This window comes from Panthera leo, chromosome B3, assembly GCF_018350215.1.
Source record: "Panthera leo isolate Ple1 chromosome B3, P.leo_Ple1_pat1.1, whole genome shotgun sequence".
Taxonomy (NCBI): Eukaryota; Metazoa; Chordata; class Mammalia; order Carnivora; family Felidae; genus Panthera; species Panthera leo.
The window spans coordinates 12,973,087-12,993,088 of record NC_056684.1 but is presented as its reverse complement, the minus strand read 5'-3'; the positions used below and the strand labels follow the sequence as shown (position 1 = coordinate 12,993,088).

General features: G+C 42.1%; 1 protein-coding gene across 10 annotated transcripts in view; it reads right to left on the bottom strand.

The window, feature by feature from the left end:
* The window catches only part of MCTP2 (multiple C2 and transmembrane domain containing 2), a 264,060-nt gene that overhangs the window by 158,623 nt on the left and 85,435 nt on the right, over positions 1 to 20,002 (bottom strand). For 9 of the 10 annotated variants that reach the window (XR_006203374.1, XR_006203372.1, XR_006203375.1 and 6 more), the window contains exons 5-8: positions 10,533 to 10,675; positions 9,666 to 9,742; positions 9,039 to 9,150; positions 4,845 to 4,880 (exon numbers count right to left, since the gene is read on the bottom strand). Coding sequence is in view for 5 of the 10 variants with exons in the window: in XM_042941092.1 (XP_042797026.1) it covers positions 4,845 to 4,880; positions 9,039 to 9,150; positions 9,666 to 9,742; positions 10,533 to 10,675 (368 nt within the window). In the remaining 5 variants the exon portion in view is untranslated. Of the gene's footprint in view, positions 1 to 4,844; positions 4,992 to 9,038; positions 9,151 to 9,665; positions 9,743 to 10,532; positions 10,676 to 20,002 lie in introns of those variants that run through there. The other variant, XR_006203377.1, reaches the window with a different exon arrangement.

Below are 20,002 nucleotides of genomic sequence, written 5' to 3'. Positions count from 1 at the left end.
AGATAGGTAGAGATAGTTACCTAAATTTAGAGACTACCTTCCAGAAGTCCTAGATGTCAGACGTAAACAGAAGGAGAGGGGCACCTGGGTGGCTCAGTCGGTTAAGCGTCCAACTTTGGCTCACTTCATGATCTCATAGCTCATGAATTCGAGCCCCACATTGGGTTCTGTGCTGACAGCTCAGGGCCTGGAGCCTGTTTCGGATTCTGTGTCTCCCTCTCTGGCTCTCTGCCCCTCCCCCGCTCATGCTCTCTATCACTCAAAAATGAATAAACACTCAAAAAAATTTTTTTAATAAAATAAACAGAGGGACAGATCGAACAAAAAGGGGAAAAAAAGGAAAGCAGAAAAAGGGAAAGAAGGCAGGGAGGATAAAACCTAAATTCACGCAGAACCATCATCATGTGATTCATGATATTTACAAAGTAATGACCATTCTAAAAGTACCCAAAAAAGCCAAAAGCAAAGGCTTTGCCTGATAGGCTGTATCCGAATCCACCAGAAAGAGAAAACTATTCCTGGGACTGAAGGTGGAGGGAATATCGTGCAGAGAACAGGTGCGGGACGGCCGAGAGACCAAAGAGGCAACGCTGAGAATACCTAAGGTAAGCAACAAAAAATGACAGCCTAACCCTCCTCGGGCTGGAGTGGGAGGAAGACAAACTTTCCCTGCCAAGGTCCAGAGAGTAAGAATTTAGGCTTCAGGCCGCTAGGTCTCTGTCCCAACTACAATACTCTGTCACTGCCAGTTAGAGACGACGCCTACACAGGTGCACACCGCTGTGTTACAGCGTGGCTTGCGAAAACAGACACAGGGCTGGCTTCCGCCGTCAGGGCTGAACTTCTGCAAACCCGGGACTGGCCAGGCAAGAAGAGTCAATACCAGGATCAGGCTCACCCTGAAGCCATAGCAGGTCTAAGGGCAAATGAAAAATGCAGCCCGTGTCAAAGACCCCACGTGAAATAGAAGGCAAAAGGAGAGATGACCGTGGAAATTCTCCCACCCTGTAGTCTCCTACCAATTCCAGCTGGAAGCCACCTGGCAGGGGAACCTAGAAATCGTATCCTGTGGTTATCAGCCCCTGGAATAACAGGAACAAAGACAGAAGAAGAGGACGCTGAACAGCCCCCAAAATGGCACCATTGGCCAACTGATTTCATGCAGAAGAAAAAAAAAGTCACACTGGCCCAGGTCGTGTCTCTTCCCTCCGATCGCGGACCCACAACTGCATGAAACAGTGGTCAAAAGAAGGGCTATGCAAAATAGTCCCCCCCCTTTTTTTTTCTTCTTGTAGGAGGTGTGGGAGGGGACATAAGCAGCAGACGCTTCAGGTCGGGATGCTGACAGCCAGGGGACAGCCCGGTGACATTGGCAGGCAGTGGCCCTCTTAAAGCCCTCACCCTTCCGGGTTTTGTGTTTCATGGAGCAGGCGGGTATGATGGCGTTGACCTGACACCACGGATGCCACTGGCCCTTCCTGTGCCTTCTTCATTCTCTAACATGCCGCCAGGTGGCTTCTCCCTACAAGTGGGCTAAGCTCTGCACGGGGGTCCTGTGCACTGAGGATAAAATCAAACTGGCTAAAACGGACACAGAATCTGCTTATGTGAGCCTGCATATATTTTTGTGGGGAAAACATTTTTTTTTCTGTTTCTGAAAACTGAATCGCACGAAAACCCTCCACCCCCACCCCACAAGGTTCTCATCACAGGGGAAATGCATCTAAAGTAAAAGAAAGTGTAAATAAAGAACTGTGGTCAGCCACAGGACCTACAAAGACCCAAATGAAAGTGTAGGGGAAGCAGGTGGGTGTGGATGTACGTACACAGATTTCTGAATACAGTTAGTGATTTGCAGGGTTCCCCCCCCCCATTAAGCTATCTGATATTAGAGAAGTCACTGCTGTTAATTTTCTATCTCTGTTAAGTGTTACCTGCATTAGAAAGAGAGAGGAAGGTTTAGAAATAGATCTGTTCACAGCCAAGATTGTGTAGAATAAATGTCTAAAAAGAGCTAGTTATCTGATTCAGGCCCTATTAAATCAAATTCTCAATTCTCATGTGAAAAAGGCTCATCAGAAGGTAAACAGAGGCTTTGGGAGAAATCTGAACCTACTTTTAAAGGCGATCTCTACAAATTTACTACGTTACGGTCAAGGTCAACGTAGTAAGAAAACACTTTACAAGGCAGTCTGCCGTCCTTGGCCTCTATGGATGGATGCAAAATTATAAACTTACGGGGCTTAAGAAGCAATCATCTAAATAAAGTTAAGCCATTAAAAGAATAAGATTGAGGTGAAAAAGTCAACAACATTTTACAGATAATATATTACTTAGGACTGGTAACATTTTAGATACTCATAGCTGAGTAATCTTCTCTATGTCAAACTTCTGTTACCTAATTTTTAAATATAATATAGAAATCCTAAAAAAGCAGCTGACAGTTTAAAAATACCAAGATAGGTTGATCAGGGCATTTTAACTACTCTTCCAGAAGGTTAATCACAGGACCTCCAGATTTTCCACATGACTCAATTTCATAAGCGAAATTAGGAGCTCTCTCACTTTCCTCTCCAAAACCTGCAAACTCTAAGCTGTGAAAAGTTAACCTGCCAATTGAAATTCTCCACCAAGATATAAACCGCATCTCTCATGTAAGATGATGAGTAGCGTTCAACGAGCTCTATTCATCAAAGGTTTTATTAAACACAGGCACGGAGGGTCTGGGCATTTATTAAGTCCCTGAGCCCAGCGCACTGAAGTCAAAATTCTAGAAACGACCATGATAGGGATAAAAAAAAAAAAAAAAAGAAAAGAAAAAAAAATGAATACAGCAGCTGTGGTCAGACACAACTCTGCAGTACAGATATAAATACTGCTCTCCAGGATCCACTGTTCCTTTCATATTTTTGATATCTTTATCCAGGCCGTCAACATTTTTTCTCTCCTTCCTCATTCCTTTGGCCATTCTTCCATAACCTCTCCTGTCCTCCCTAGACTCCAATATTCCCCAAGCTCACAATTTTTCTTTCTAGCCTTTATGTTCTTCCACAAACTGCCAGTTTTCTTCCACAGACCGGAGCTCCCTAACTAAAGATGGTTATTGATGTACAGTACCAGTATTTTAGTGCAGAAGCAGAATCAATAAACGAGAAAATACTGCTTTGTCAGGCTTCTCCAAAGCATGCCGGGAAACTTTACTGCTTCGGATGGTCACAGAAGCTCTTAATATGGGAGAGCAGGAGCTGGGCTCCCCTCTGTGGCAAGAAATGATCATCTTCTACCCTCTAGTGACTATAAAGGAAGAAGACAAAAGTTGGAGGATTTTCTGAGACCGTTTCACATTATTATTTATCGTCTCTTAATTTTACTTCAAAAGAAAAAAAAGACAGAGAGAGAGAGAGTCTTGTACACCAAGTGAACTGGTTAACGAAACTCATCGTAGTTATACTTAAAATGTTCAAAATGCAAAGGGTCTGCGGCGCAGAAGAGGCAGGCTTTGGTTCCTTTGGGTTTTAAAAAGCGAGGTTTGGAAAGTTTGCTATTCCTCCTAAATGACCAGTGCCAGTCAGGTGACAATTCTTTCGCTCTCTCTCCCCCACACACACACTCTTACCAACACTCAAAATCTCTGTTTCATTTGCCTTGTTTGATGCAGAACTGAACAACTCAAGTACGGTGAGATAAGAAATTCGAGCTGGTATACGATTTGTGCACTTATGTGTGTGTGTAAATAAACGTACACACAGAGATGGTCGGTGTATCCGCCAAATACACACACACACACACACACACACACACACACACTCACACACACATCACAGCCACCTCCTTGTTGGTTATTTCTCTTTAAAAGGAGCAGAGGAGGGGCGTCTGGGTGTCTCAGTCCCTTAGGCATCCGACTCTTGGTTTTGTCCAAGGTCATGATCTAATGGTTCGGTGAGTTTGAGCCCTGCATCAGGCTCAATGCTGGCAGCTTGGAGTCTGTTTACGATTCCCTCTCTCTCTCTCTCTCTCTCTCTCTTTCTCTCTCTCTCTCTCTCTTCTTTCTCTCTCTGCCCCCTCTGTACTCACGCTATCTCTGTCTCTCTCAACATAAAATAAACTTTAATAAATAAATAAATAATAAATAAACTTAAAGAAAGTAGCAGAGGAGCTAAATTAAGTTACAAATACCTTTTTGGTTGTGTTTACGCTCACACCAATTTTGCCATTTAATCACTGGATTGCAATGTATTAATTTAATAACCAGATAAATGAATAATGTCTTCCTACCTTGATACACGTAGACCTTTTACAAATTGGACGGCAGTTTATAATTGCTTAAAACGATACTAACAATGTAAAAAAAAAAAAAAATCACCAGTACATCATGAAGAAATCTTTCAAGAAACTCTCAGCAGCAAAGGTAATAAACAGTAAAATAAGAGTAATATAAAAGAGATTTATAAAAGATACCACCTATCCCTCTCAATTAATCTTTTCATTGCCCCTACAACACCAAAGCTAGTTTCCATCTGATGGTATATAACTTCCTAAAGGACTAACCCTAACTGTGCTACACTCCAAATAATCCAGGCTTAATGAAGTGGAACGTTCTAACGTGGCTGGCACCTATAAAATGTCACCACTAAAACAAGTATATAAGTTCAAACATCTGGCTATGCCCTTATTAAACGAAATGTAAAAGGGAGGTTGTTTCCTTCTTATTCATAGCCACAGTGAGAGGAAGAGAATGCTGTTATACGTAAAAGTTGGTTAATACCAATCACATATACCTCTGTGCTTGCAACAAAGATGAACGTTTTGCCAAATGACATAAAAAAGAAAACAACTATATTTACCTTGCTGGCACTCAGCCGCTTCCGGTTTGACCAACGCTGGGGATTGAGTCCATTGGATGGTGAAAAAATGGCAAAATGAAAGAGAGAAATAGAATCGTTAATGACAATTCTGTGATTAGTTAGATGGCGCGGACTATCTTCAAACAACTAACACCCACGTTCCGAGGTCACAGAGAAAACACGTTGGAGCAACAAAACAGAAACAGAAAACTCACATTTCTGTGGTTGTGTTACAGGATTTTCCCACAGTGTTCAGTAATGAAAAGACAAGGACGTACAAATACTGCTCAATCTTTAGAAGTATCGGTTCTTAGTTATGAGAAGGATCTCCATCCTTAGAATGTTTTTAATTGCCTCAAAACTCTGTAATTTCACCTCTAAACGCAAATTGGAAAGGCAGACTTCCCCTACTGGAAATATTCTCATAGTATTACGAAAATGTTTAAGAAGTTCGTGGACAGTGTTCATGAATATTTAAGTTTCCATACTTTTTGATATTAAAACCAATCATTCCATTTATCCCCCCTGATCAAGCCTCAATATTCAAAATAATAGGAAAACAAATCTAAGCCACTGCTGCACAATTAAAAAAAAAAAAACAAAAACAGGCTAATACAGCACCGAGGGAGGGAAGAACAAATTTTCTGAACAGAAAGTAACATCACCACTGTTCTCTTTTGATCTCTCATTTGTCATGCTAAGGTTGCTGAATTTCATCTACAATTAAAATTCCTTCCTGGCAAAATCCTCTCATTACCCCAGTCACCGTCCAGTACGGTGAGGCTCTACTCTGGCTGGTTAACCAGCTAACTGGATGTTAAAACTTGGATAAATTTGGGAGATTACAATGCAATTATGAATCTAATCGAGCAGACCACGTTCGCTATTATGCTTAAGGAAAAAAATACCTTTAGGCGAATGACCTATCCACTTTGACAATACATCTTCCCCGTAAGTTAGAAACCAGAAAATAAATGGTCTTTGGGGGGAAATCCTCTTACATTCTGGTGACCAGCAACCAGAAACAGGGGTCCAGAAACAACTTGAAAATATTCTTTATTAAAAAAACACTTCCCCTAGTGAAATTGGGAGTTCAACATCTAGCTCATGATGCAGGGTCACAGATCCTGCCATATGGGTATTAAAATCAGTTCTTTTGCTATTTTCCCAGCACTGTACTGAAAAACATGATCAGTACAAAATCAAAGCACCAAAACAAGCACCAAAATCAATTCCTGTCTTATAGGTATGCATGGCTATTTAGGACCCTCTGACCTAGAATTCATTTGATGTGTTAATGATCATAAAAGATCAACAAAAGAGATGAGGAAATTAATGGAAAGTGAATATGCCTGTCTGCTTACTACAGTCCGAAGAACTACCAAGTGTTGACAATTGACCCCATGCCAGACACTACATTTGATAATCTCCAACGTCACAGTCCTGTGAGATACTTTTTTTATCCCCATTTCACACATGAGGGAATTGTAGCTGCGAGGTTAAGTAATTCTGCGAATGTGACCTGATGGCTTAATTTCTTGAAGCTAGAAAGGAGCGGAGCTGGGATTCAAACCCAGGCAAGTCTGCTGACTGAGCCCACAATTCGAACTAGAATCCTATTTTTGCCAAGAAAAAGAAGCAGACAGCAGGTTCATCAGCCTTCCAACTGTACCATGCCTACATACAATCCTTAAATCTCTGGACGTGAGGGTCAGTTTGTAGTCACTTTGCTCAAGTTCAGATTGTTGTCAGCCTGGGATCCAAAGTGACAAAGACAGTCTTGATGGAAATTTACAAACAAACTGATTCTCAGTCAAATGATCTATTGTCTTTCCAGGCTTCAGTGTTAGTTATTCCCATTTAAAAACCCAATATAGGGGTGCCTGGGTGGCTCAGTCGGTCAGGCGTCCGACTTCAGCTTGGGTCACGATCTCACAGTTTGTGGGTTCGGGCCCCGCGTCAGGCTCTGTGCTGACAGCTCAGAGCCTGGAGCCTGCTTTTTGGATTCTGCGTCGCCTTCTCTCTCTGCCCCTCCCCCACTTGTGCTCTGTCTCTATCAAAAATAAATAAACGTAAAAAAATTTTTTTTAAATAATAAAAACCCAATATAAAAATGGATTTTCACTGAATGAAAAGAACGAACATTTTCTGATACCTATTCTATCCAAAGGGGCCCCCCGATATAAACTGCATAACCCGAGTAACCACACAGGGCCCAGGAAGGATTATTCCTTTCTTGGGTGTATTTTGATCAAGTACACAAACAGAAAGAAATGAAACTACTGATCAGAACAAATGAGAGTGGGCAGGGCTTTCTATATTATAATATCCCATAAAATATGTAGACAAGAAATATATTTTACCCTACACCTCTGCCAGATAAGCAAAGAATAAAGAAAATGAGAAAGCACATGAGCAGGCAGGCTGGCAAACTCTTGAAGACAGGACGTGGTGGGTCTAAGGAAAAAAGACCAAACTCAGTAAGATGACGAGTGTGGCTACATTTACGACTCTGAAAACATACCCTTTGAGATGTTTTACAAAAGAAACTTCAGGCAGCATCGAGGATGAATAGCTCCGTCATTGGAAATTAACTTCAACTGAAACGGCATTACTTTAAAACTGCAAATCTGGGCCATATTTAAATATATTTTAAGGGCCGGTAGGACTGCTAAACATAATCCGATATACTACAGGAAAATTCACAGGAGGAATAGGGGAATCGGCAGCTACTTTCATGAGAAGTTATCCAACTTTGCAAACCCCATTTAAATATGTAAGAGAAGTTTCAGAACATAGCAGCCAGGAATAGCTCACTCCTGTGGCAGATGATGCTTATTTATATTGTATGTTCTTTTTGAGGGCATCCAGCTCAAGGAACCAGTCACCTACTAGCACATGACAATGAATCCAGCAGCAATACTGTCTAGGCTAAGAGAAGCTATATTATGTTGAGTTGAAAAAAAAAAGCTATATTATGTTGAGTTGAAAAATTGATATTTTCAACATCAATTTAAGATCCGAGTTTTAAAAGTACCATTTCTTTTAAAAAATAATAATATATGAGAAGTTTTTTTTTCCCCCAATTACTGTCGAGTAAACTCTCCTAAGAATCCGAATTAAAAACAGCAACTATTTTGTGGGCTCTCTGGCAACTGAAAAATCACTGTTCAGCTCCACTACTTTGGGCTATCTTCTGTGAGTTTCCTTGTAAATCAGTCGTGATTTTCACCATGAAAATAAATTCCATCTACGAGCAAAGGTGGTGTCAAAATGAAGACATCGACCCTACTGACTCAATTCAACAAGCACTTGTAGAAGCCTAATTTATAAAAAGGCTTCAGATTTCCATATCAGATTCTAAATAGGCTTCAGTTTGAATGCATTTCAGTCCTTTTCCAAGCAGGTGTTTTGGTTGGCTTTAAAAAACGCCTTTCAAATAAGTCACGATCAAAGATGCTTTTTGTTCTTCTTTTAATTCTTGGAATTATAAGGTCTGATCCCCAAATATAAAATAAGATTATGATTTGTATTCACATTATTTGCTCATAAGAACAGAGCCCCAGTCATGTCGTCGTAAAATCCAATGCTTTGTTGGTGTTAGAGAGATCTTCAATAAGCGATGCATTAACTAGAAACGTACAGAAAATAACAGATCGAAGGATATTAAAATTTATATCTTCCCGAAACTACTCCCAACAGAAAACGTGGCAGCTAAAAACAAACAAACAAACAAAAAAAGCACCAGAAGAAATTGCAATGCTGCAAATATGTACTTGATCACCCTAATAACGTACAATGTAATAATTAAATCCCGGGAACTGCTTTGCTTTGCCGAATAATACCTGTGTCATCCGGTACCTAAGAAAATAGTAAATGGAAACCTTACCACTTAGTAAAAATATTTTGGATGATCTGTTACAAGGGAACCATAAGCAGGATATGCATTTTAATAACAGCCACACTATCCACATCCCTAGCCAAAACAGATTATTCCTTAAAGGATTTTCTTTCCAGGGTTCCAAGGGAAAGGATGTGCATAACCACAAATAGGTACTTTACATCTCAATACAATGATTTGTTTCCCCCCCAAAATAATTACCCCCCCCAAAAAATGCCAGCCATCTGGTAACCCAGTTATCAAAGGACAGTTGCGGTGAAGAATTTTGAAATGAACAAAAGGGTTACACTCACATGTCTCTTGAAATCGCACTGTTTTACTCCTAGGTTCAAATTTAACACAATGACCCCCATGTCTTCTTCTAAACTGTTGGGGTCTTCCAATTTTAAAATATGTTCAGTCGTCCTACAAGCAAAAGGCAACAAATGACATTAGCACTTAGGGGCAGTACCAGATAGTTTCAAACTGCATCGGGTGCTTATGGCAAACATCTCCTACCTCTGCCTAAAGGTGAGACACGAGTTTTACAAAGCACCCGATTCAGTAAAAATAACACAGCCATCTTCAGAGCAGGGGAATTGTTTGGCATTGCCTTGTTCAACAGTTGGTTAATGGCTTCTTTCCCCTTACTGCCCAAATAAAATTTAAATACTTGTTTTATTTTTAAGTTAGGCAGGTTAATGAACCTGAATGTTAACAGTTCAAACTCCAACACACATTCCAGAACACACTGTGGACGATTTAACGTCTGACTCCTAGGTTTGGGAGCTAAAAGCTAAAATAGAAAAATTCACATTTTAAAGCACCCTTTCATTTATCCAGATTTTTTTTTGTCATTTGATCTAAACAGATGCCATTTAACCTTATGTTGAGCTCCCTCTACAATTCATAATAACAATTAGAAGGTAAAAATACAATACCTGTTAAGCTCAAGATCTCTGAGAATGACAGAGGCCGAGCCCATGAAATCAGATGTGGTTAAATCCCGATCATATACCTACAAAGAACGAAGAGGCCAGTAATGCACATTAATATGGCAAACCAACTGAGTTTGCCGAATTATCAATAAATGCAATAGTCTGGGAATTTTGAATTCAATCTTCTAGATCTAAAAACTAATCGCAGAGTACCGTTAACGAGGAATGTAGCCAAGTTGATGGAGAGATCAGAATTATTCAAACTTGACTACTTTGCCTACCACAGCCAAAACAATAGCACAAAATACTCTTAAGGCAGGACTCATATGCATTCCAATGTTATGCACAATGGACCACTCTCTGTAGTTTAAATGGTCTCTCATTAAAATTTAGTATTTTCCACGGTGAGCAGATCTGCCAATTAAATAGAAATTTGCTAAATATTCTCTAGCAACCCTATCCTGCACTCAACTCATGCAGTTGTAACCCAGATGTTAGAGCAATTGGTGCTTCCAACCGGTAGCTGAAAGCTCTATTAAGTATAAAGTTATTCCTAATGAGAACGGCTTTCCTACTTTTCGCCACTGCACCGACAGTCATAATTCTTCCACGTGCAGTAAGCTTAAATACAATCAATGGAGATGTTATTTTCACTCTGATTTTCTGTGGCGTATACACCATCGATCCAAGAAAACAAAACACACGCTTTCAACGAAGTGTGCAAACAATCCCTTGCACACGAATGTTTTTCCGCCCAGAGCCGAATAATGATAAAAGAATTGGGGGACGTGGACTTTTTAAGGGGGCAAGGATTGCTGAGACATCAGCGTTTTTAATAAAAGAGCAGACTTGAAAGCCATCTGGGATTACCTTCACACGGAGCTTTTGATCAAGGCTTTGAATGGGAAGTACAACTACCTCATCCCATACTGGATTCAAGTTCTTATATATGACTTTACTTTTGTACAGCGTCTTCCCATTCAGCTTAAATTTCACATAGGGATCGCTGGTACCTTTAAAAAGAAAGAGAGAGTGAGACAGTTTTTAAAAATGCACGTCAACGCCTAGGATCTCCCTTAAGTAAAGGTTCTTTCTACACTCCCCTGGTTGCAAGCGTTTTCCTGAGCACGCCCGGAACAAATGTCTCCCTGTGCAGAGATTGAAGGCCCCAGGGGTGGAGAGGAGAGGGAAAAAAAAAAAAAAAAAAAAGAAAAAAGAAACAATCTGGGGTAAATGACTGATTCTTCTTTGCCCTTAGTGGTGGAACACCAATGGGTTCCTCGAGCTTTTTCTGTTTCGTTTCATCCCATGGCATTGCTACGTTACCCACAAAAATGCAAGAGACAAAATCCACCCGTCCCAGCCCACGGTGTCAGGAGTCCTGGGGAGAAACCCGCCCCTCCCAAGAATGGCAGCGAGTCGGCGAAAAGGGAAAGAAACCATTTTCAAACGTCCGGCCAGATGGCTGACTCGACAGAACGCTGTACTTTCGAATATAATCATAATAAATCAATCAATCTCGGGACCCACGGGCTCAAAAAGATGGGGCAACGGGAACGAAGACGGGGGGCACTGGGGGGCATGGAGATTAAATCGACAAAGTTGCCCTTCTTTGCTGCCTCCTGCACTTGCAGTGAAGCCGGGGACATTGTCTCACCCTGGCCTTGCTGAATGCCACACCAGCCAGGCCCTCGGCTGGCCTCAGGGCAGATACCCCTGACCCGCCCGGGGGGCTTTGAAACAGACACCAAAAAGAATGAATAATGTCCCTCCAGCCACTCTACCCAAAGCAGAAGGAAGGGCTGTGACAAACCTTCCTCCACACTTTCAGAACAGTGGAGGGGAGGAAAAGAAACAAAAAAAAAGAAAATAGCCGGTCAACATAAACCATGAATTCTGTGCTGTGCATGTCTCTTGCATGCCTGCCAGTAGACGGTCATATCTGGGACACACTTGTGCATTAAGACCTCATGAATGATGAATAAAGAAGCCACGAATGAATGCAGAAGCAGTGAGGGCATAACTGAAGGCCAGCCGATAACGCCACAAAGAAAGACAAAAAAAAAAAAAAAAAATCTGATCGTAGGAATGAGGATAGTATAATTAACTGCGAAACAGACACCCATGAGTAAGTGCGAAAGACCCACAGTCCGGTTCATCCACCGATGTGTCCCAGGTGCCGTGGACGGTGCCCAACACAGGCCCCCCCAAACATGTATCGATCACGAATTCCTGATAGAAAGTCAAGCCTACAGAGTCTAAAACCATTAGGTCAAAAATTAATTCGGCTACTCTGTTGCAAACATTTACCAGGTTGTAACTACCGATCATTAAGCTTTTATTCTCTCAAGCTCCTCTTTTGGGTTTCTATTTACCAGCAGCATTATTAGCAATGACTGAACACACGATCTTCCCCAACTTCCTTCTTTAACAGAAACAGGTGTCACTATCCAGCAAGGTCATCTACCTTGTTTAGAAGTCTCAACAGAGGAACCGAGGTGGAATGATCTGGGCGGTGGGGGAGCCTTCCAGTTTTGCAAGACTTCGAACCGGAAGACCGAGAAATGCAACCGCAAATATGCAGACATACGCACTCGACTCTCACGTTTTAAGTTTGCCGACACGGGGGCAGAAGTCCAGCGGTCTTTATTTTAATCTCAGACACACACACACACACACACACACACACACACACACACACACGTCATGTTAGTTTGCAGCTCTGGACAGGACAGTAAAACAGGAAGGCATTCACAGCCATTTAGTGGCACAGTGACTAGTGAGCGAGCCACCTGCCCCCACTCCCTCTCACAGTACAAGGGGACACCTCCGGCAAGTCAGACTTTAACAATCATTCTGATATATATATATAAAAAAAAGTGTGTGGGGGCGAGCGGGGGGGGGGGGGGGGGGGGGGGAGGGACTCTAATAAAAAGAGGCCTTTAATTAAATGAAATTGCCACTCTGGGATCGGGCCTTCATGCCTGTCAGCGCACTCTCAAAATAAACATCTCAAAACTAGGCCTCGGCGGTGTCACTTTCTCACAGGCAAAGCATACTGGGTAATCCCCAGGCATCCTGACAGCTACATAATGTTCAAACGGTTTCACGGGTGAATGGCGTCAGTTGCGTGAAAGAAAATATTAATGTCTGGAATTAATAGAAAAAGGGACCAGGGTTTACAAAGCCAAACAAGGAAAAAGGGTGTCAAAGTTAGTGTGGCGTTAATTGTTAGGGAAAATTTGAGAAAGGGGCGGGGGGGGGGAGGGGAGGGGGGGCGCTGGGAGCACATGGTGATTTTCTCGCTGAGCCTAAGAGCCTCACTGTCAGGGAAGTGACATCTCAACTAGGCAAATTCTGAAAAGAGGTCTGCGGCTCAGGAATGCAACTCCCGATTAGACAAATGATGAGACAGCACCTTGAATGGGTGGACTTCAACCTTTTTTTTTTTTACAGGGAGCTTCAGAAACAATGAGGCTCTTTGGGAGAAAGAGGTGGTGTGGTACTCCGGGAGGAGAATAAAGCTGGGGGGGGAGCGCAGACGGGCACCTCCATCCTGGTGTGGCCACCCATTCGGCTATGTGGACCCTATGGGGTCACACGCACCCCCTCCAATTTAGAATATCCGGGTCTTAAGCATCAATGGCCTGAGTCTCCTGCCGCACCCCAGACACCCCGGGGTTCGATGCGTGCCCAGAGCGACTAACAGTCATTCATGGGTCCTGCAAAAGGGCTGCACCAAAGCACACCCCTGAGCACATGTGGGACAGTCCTTCCTTCTGCCCGTACTCAAGGACAGTACATCCTGTCAAGCCTCCCGTGACCCTGTATCTGTCAGGCCTGCTAACACTGTCCATGTGCTACAAACCCTCATGGCTGACTTCAGAGCCTGGGTCGGTGCTAGGCACGATGGTGGGGGGGTGGGGGGTCACGAAGGTAAATCAGTCCCAGATCCTGTCCCGGTCCAGGGTTGTGCACCTGGCGGGCAGCAGGCGGGCACTAACTATAACAAGAGGTTAAGTGTCAAAACAGAACTGAACTTCCCAGGTGGGAGAGATTACCTCTAGCCCGGGTGTCAGCGGAGGCTGAAAGAAAGATACTGGTTGAAATGTGGGTGGGCGCAAACACGTGGAGAAGGACTGAAGTCATGTTAGCAGAAGGAACTGGCTTTGAAGCCGGGGAGCAGGGAGGGGACCAAGATGACAAGATCTGTGTGGTGCCCAAACCAGCATTTCCACCGATCTGGAAATTAAGTGGAAAAAAATGTAATGAGAAATAAAGCTGAACAGGCAGGTTGGAGCCAGAGGCCAAAGTGCTTGAAAATGACAAAATCCAGGGGCGCCTGGGTGGCTCAGTTGGTTAAGCGTCCGACTTCAGCTCAGGTCATGATCTCATAGTCCGTGAGTTTGAGCCCCGCATCGGGCTCTGTGCTGATGGCTCAGAGCCTGGAGCCTGCTTCGGATTCTGTGTCTCCCTCTCTCTCTGCCCCTCCCCTGCTCCTGCTCTGTCTCTCTGTCTCAAAAATAAATTTAAAACAAAAACATTTAAAAAAAAATAAAAAAGAAAATGACAAAATCCGGAGTTTAGTCTTTGTTCGGTGACAAAGAGAGGATGGTTTGCTTTTTCCTGTTCTTTTTTTTTTTTTTTAATTTTTTTAACAAGACAAGGCACAGGTCTCAGAAAGATACGAAATGAAAAAGACACGTCTGCACTCTCTCACACCTTCCTCATGCCCCTTCCTCTCACGGGCTGCTTTTGTGGATTTACTACAGGAAAAACATACAAGAATTGATTTTAACTCGAGAGCAATCATATTACGTGCACTGGACGTCACGCTTTCACAATGAAAGCACCCGCAGTTCTGTTCACACAGATTTACCAGATTTCTTTTCATCGACTGCAGAAACTTTCATTGTGTTATTGACTACTTACATAACTAGCCACCAAATAGTGGATACTGACATCATTCCATTTTTGTTTGTTTGTTTCAGTGCAAACAATACTATAATAAACATCCTTATACGACTGTCTTGGAGTGTATATTCAGAGGGAACTTCTAACATTGGGACAGCTGGTTCTGACAGATACTGTCAAATTGTTCTTCCAAAGTCTGTCAAATTTACATTCCCACCAAGACTATATGTTTTGTACGTGTTTCTCTGCATGATCACCAATACTGGGTGCTCTGTGCCTTTATTTTAAAAGAACGGCAGGTGGAAAATGATACCTCTATTTTTCTCGGTGACATTTTGAACAAAGTTTAGAATCTTTCATATTTTAGTGACCTACATTGGTATTTGTCAGAGCAATTCCCATTCATTCCATTTGTCCATTTTTCTAAGGTCTCACGGTTTGTCATTTGCTTCAGGATCTCAATGAGTGTTTAATTATGGATATCAGCCATTGGCCATAAATCTCGTCATAATTTATTTATAGTCAAGCTATTTCTTGTGATAAGTTTTTTTGTTTGTTGCTTTGCTTTTATTTAGTCAAACGTACCAAAGTTTTATTTATGGCTTTGTAGTTGAACATTCTGCTTCGAAGAAAATTTTCACACAGTAAGATTTTGTAGTTTTTTCATTCATTCCACATACATCCTTCGCCCATCTGGAATTATTTCAGTGTGAAGAGGGAAAGAAATTCAGGTTTATGTATGAACAGGAGAAGAAAACGATCAGAGCCAAGCTTTGGAAGTATAAACCCGGCAGGAGCTTATAATGTAGAAGGCAGAAGACACAGGCTAAACCGGAAAACCTGGTGGTTGAGATAATGCAGCACCAGGGAGTTGAGGGCCGAGGAGAAAGCTGTACCCGGAAGAAGTAACCCAGGGTTTCACAAACCGTGATCCACGGAACCTCACCTGCACGGAGGCTCCCTGGACTGAAAGGGTTAGGTAGTCAAAACCACTGGGAGAAGCTGTTTATCTCCTCCCTTGGAATTTCACAGTGTAGAATACAAAACTGAACTCTGCCAGGAGCTACATTAAGACAGACAACTATACAAACAGCTCAAAACTTTTCTACTCTGTATTTCATCAAGTTATTTAAACATAAAAAATATTTCACTAGGAGCAAACGAAAATTAATATTAAATTCCTCCAAATCAAAGCTGTAGAAGATAAGATGCATGCCAAAAATGGCCTAATGTGCACAGTCTTGGGAGAATAAATATGCGATCAGGGAATGAATCTCATTTGAAATAAGATGGTGTGTCGATGACAAGCCCGTACCTTCCTTTGCCTGACTGCCTTTTAGTAAAATCTCCCTTCCTTGGGCACTTTTACTCGGTTTCCTTGTGCCTTACTATCTTTAGCCTTTATAAAAAATATACCAACCTCTTATCTTGAGAACTGAATGAACGAATATACTTCATTAATAGCAGACTCTAGCCATTAACTGACCAGGTCCCATAGCAATTGCTACTTTGTTAGTAAGTGTTACTACTGGATTAATTTAAAAAGGGGTGTCTATAACAAATCAAATATTCACTTATTTTACCTATCCAACATAACATGTACCGTTTGTTTCTCTACTGACTCTTCTATTGCCATCTCTAAAGGTATGAAATTTGTATCACCTTTTCTCTGCAGACGTCGAAGAGAAAATTCCTTATCTTACATACTTCTTACGAGCTCCCATGTGGTTTGGGAAAATCTCCATGAAATGATCTGAGCTATCCTGGAAAGAAAGGACTGTAGTAAAAATTAAAAAGCACTAACTATCCATGAGTATTGGCTACTGCCCTATCTCTAGTCCTAATGTTATTCACTGACGATTTTGGATCACTCTGCAAGTATATCCTGATGAAAACGACAGATAGTTTGGTGAGAAGGACACCAGATAACTCAGGTCTATCAAGGAGACAGTCATAATGAACCACATTACTTGTAGCTACTATCACATTGAGAGAATTACAAGAAAAAATGGTCAGAAACAACAGAGGAAGTGATACGTGGAACAAATATTCTCTTGACTGGCTCAAGATCAAAGAAAGAATCTGCGAATAAAATAAATCTGTAATGAAGCACTAATTACAAACAACTTGTCTTTGCTTTTTGTAATAGAACTCATGGCCATGTGTTAAAAAGCAGAAAGATGCACTAAATAGAAAGAAAAGATGGGGCGCCTGGGTGGCTCAGTTGATTAAGCATCCGACTTCAGCTCAGGTCATGCTCTCATCGTTTTTGAGTTTGAGCCTCGCATAGGGTTCTCTGCTGTCAGCACAGAGCCCGCTTCAGATCCTCTGTTCTCTCTCTCTCAAAAATAGACACTAAAAAAAAAAGAAAGAAAGAAAAGAATGGAGGAGGGAGGGAGGGAGGGAGGAAGAAAGAAAGAATTACTGTCATCTAGAAAAGCTTAATATATTGATATGTACCTAGATTTTACATGCACACTCTGACTTTTCAAAAAAGAAACCAGCCTTCATATTGTATTTTTAACCTGCCTTCTTCAGCCAATAATACATCAGTCTCCTTCTGTCCCCATCAATATATTTATACAAATCGGCTTAATGGTCATTTATGTGTATATTGGGGCATACGTATATATAATATAGGTTTGAAAAACTAGCGTTCCTAATTTGAAAATAAAAATCCATGCAAAAGCAATATTTGTAGGCAAAACTTACTTATTTGCCATCAGTAAAGCTCATTTGCCATGTTAAAACACTTCAGCCATACGGTTTCTTCAAACGAAAGGTTGTCAAGCTAGAAAGCTCTCCTAATTGAATGCATTTCTCAGAGTAGCAGTTTGTGAAAGGGAATTATCTCCACGTTTTTACATGAAGTTCACACTTTGTAATATCTGATAACTTTTGCTAGGAGATCTTAGGAGTTCTGATTCAAGTCAACACTTATTTGTCAAGTCTTTAGGGAAACTCAGGTACAAAACGATGAATTCATCCTGTATGAACAGTATTTGGAAACACGGAAAAGGATCAATTTGATGTTTTTCTTATCCTCTGGCTTAAGAGTGATAACGGGCTATTCAATCTCTTTATCAAATATGTTTAGAATCTTCTCAATAAGGGGCAACTGGGTGGCTCAGTCGGTTGAGCGTCCGACTTCGGCTCAGGTCACGATCTCACAGTCCGTGAGTTCGAGCCCCACACCGGGCTCTGTGCTGACAGCTCAGAGCCTGGACCCTGCTTCAGATTCTGTGTCTGCCCCTCCCCTGCTCATGCTCTGTCTCTCAGTAATAAACGTGAAAAAAAATTAGAATCTTCTCAATATTATGCATATTTTGAATTTTTTCTTCTTGTCAGAAAAATAACCAAGCCTGAGCTGTTTTTATACGGGATCCATAAGTTCTGACTTTCTCTGAGGCTGGCTAAATAAGCGCCAGAAATGATTTCCAGAAAAACAGCTAGTGATGATTTTCGAGCGGCTGCTGCTGCCCCCTGGCAGTTAAGCTGAGATTTCTACATCAAGCGTCCAAGTGCCACATTCTTGACCCACCTTCAGAAACCATTATGGGCATTATGGACATTCAGAGGGTACTTTTCCTCCATCACATGGGAAAGAAGAAACAACTTTCCCTATGTAGAGCGAAATCTGTGTTACTTAAGGTAGCAGTAGGTTCAGGTCCAGCTGAATTCCAGGCCAGGTTTTATCGACGACAATTGAATGAAGGAACATGCTCATTCCCAGGATCTCCCTAGCCCATCAGGCTGCAAATGGCGGCTCTATGCTTCCAGGAGCTGTTCTGTTACCAACCACAAAACAATAGTTTTCCGCCCCAACCACCTTCAGGCCTTGCTGTCTGTGAACTCCTGAAGTTTTCTCCTGAATGTGACGGACTCCTTTCCTCTAAAGGAGTCTGTCGTGCGCAATGACCCCAATGGCACCTTGGTCAAGGCCTGCCCGTGGGTAGACCCTGTGGGTGTAATGGTTCCGTGCAACTCACCAAAATCTAGCATGTGAAAGAATTTCCACTGACCAACTTACAGTGGGATCCGTGATCTGAAATTCCCAGTTTCGCGAAAACTTGTTTATTTTGACTCTTTATAAAATGTGACCAAAACTTGCTGATTTTGACTATTTGTAAGCTGGTATGGGGTAAGCAATGGGACATTCTAGAGCTGTCAGAAGCAAGGTCTTCCTGGGACCTTCGGATTCCTCCCCTGCACCATTGCCATCCTAAACTTCCTTCCGTCCCACCTACCCCATCCAGGTTTCCCTCCCCATCTGTCTTCCCCCTAATATCCTCTCCTTTTCTGTTCCCAGTCATCCCGTTTCTGGACTCTGAAGCCTAGGCTATGGCATGTCCAGTCACTCCTTTTTTGTTTGGCCTCAGGCAAATTAAATACTTAAAATGCTGTTTTCATTCTGTCTTCATAAACCAATTGGCTGATATGACCCAGAGACTTCCAGCTGCTTTTAAAAGTTCTCATCCAATAACTTTATACATACAGACGTATCACTATAGATTAAAGGAAAACACTGCCAATATATTGAGGAATTCAGTAAATCAGTAAATAGGCCATCTGGTGAATAGATTATTGGGCACACTGACTTTTGGTGAAGTGATCATTAGGAGAAGACTTTTGTACACCTGTTCTTGATCAGGTACAAAGACCCTGATCTTGATCCAAAGCATACAGGGGTGTGAACATCATGCATGATTGTCCCCGTAACGATCAAACAAAGATGGGCCCAGACAAAGATAGAAAAAGGCCTAACAACACAGAAAAAAAGGAGAAGGGAGGGCAGCGGCCAGGATGCAGCCATGTAAAGAGACTAGAAAGAGGGTCAGAGAGAAAAAGGAAGAGTAAGCCACACAGCCAAAGGATGTAGCTTCCCCGAGTTTCTGCAGAGGGTACAGACTTCAAGATCTGTAGTCTGGTCAGCTCGGGGTGTTCCAGAAATCCACACTGCCAAAGCACACATAGCTATTCATACCCTAACACTGTCCCTTCTATTAATAAGAATACTAAAAGTGTCCTCAGCCCAGGCTATTATTTGAGCATAAATTTAAACCTAATGAAACAGACAGCAACCTCCCTGGAGAAGAGACAAAGGACTGAAGCTTAGTAATGACATTAACACTGGGCGTGCTCCCATTTAATCCTCCAAAGACTGTCAGGGATAGGACCATGTATACTGTCGTCTTAAGGATGGATAAAGGTAGGGGTGCCTGGGTGGTTCAGTCCGTTAAGCGTCCGACTTCACCTCAGGTCATGATCTCACAGTTCGTGAGTTTGAGCCCCACGTCGGGCTCTCTGCTGTGAGGGAGCACAGAGCCCGATTCGGATCTTCAGCGCCCCCCTCCTGCTCCTTCCCTGCACGTAAGTGTTCTCTCTTGCTTTCTCTCTCTCAAAAAATTAAAATTAAAATTAAAAAA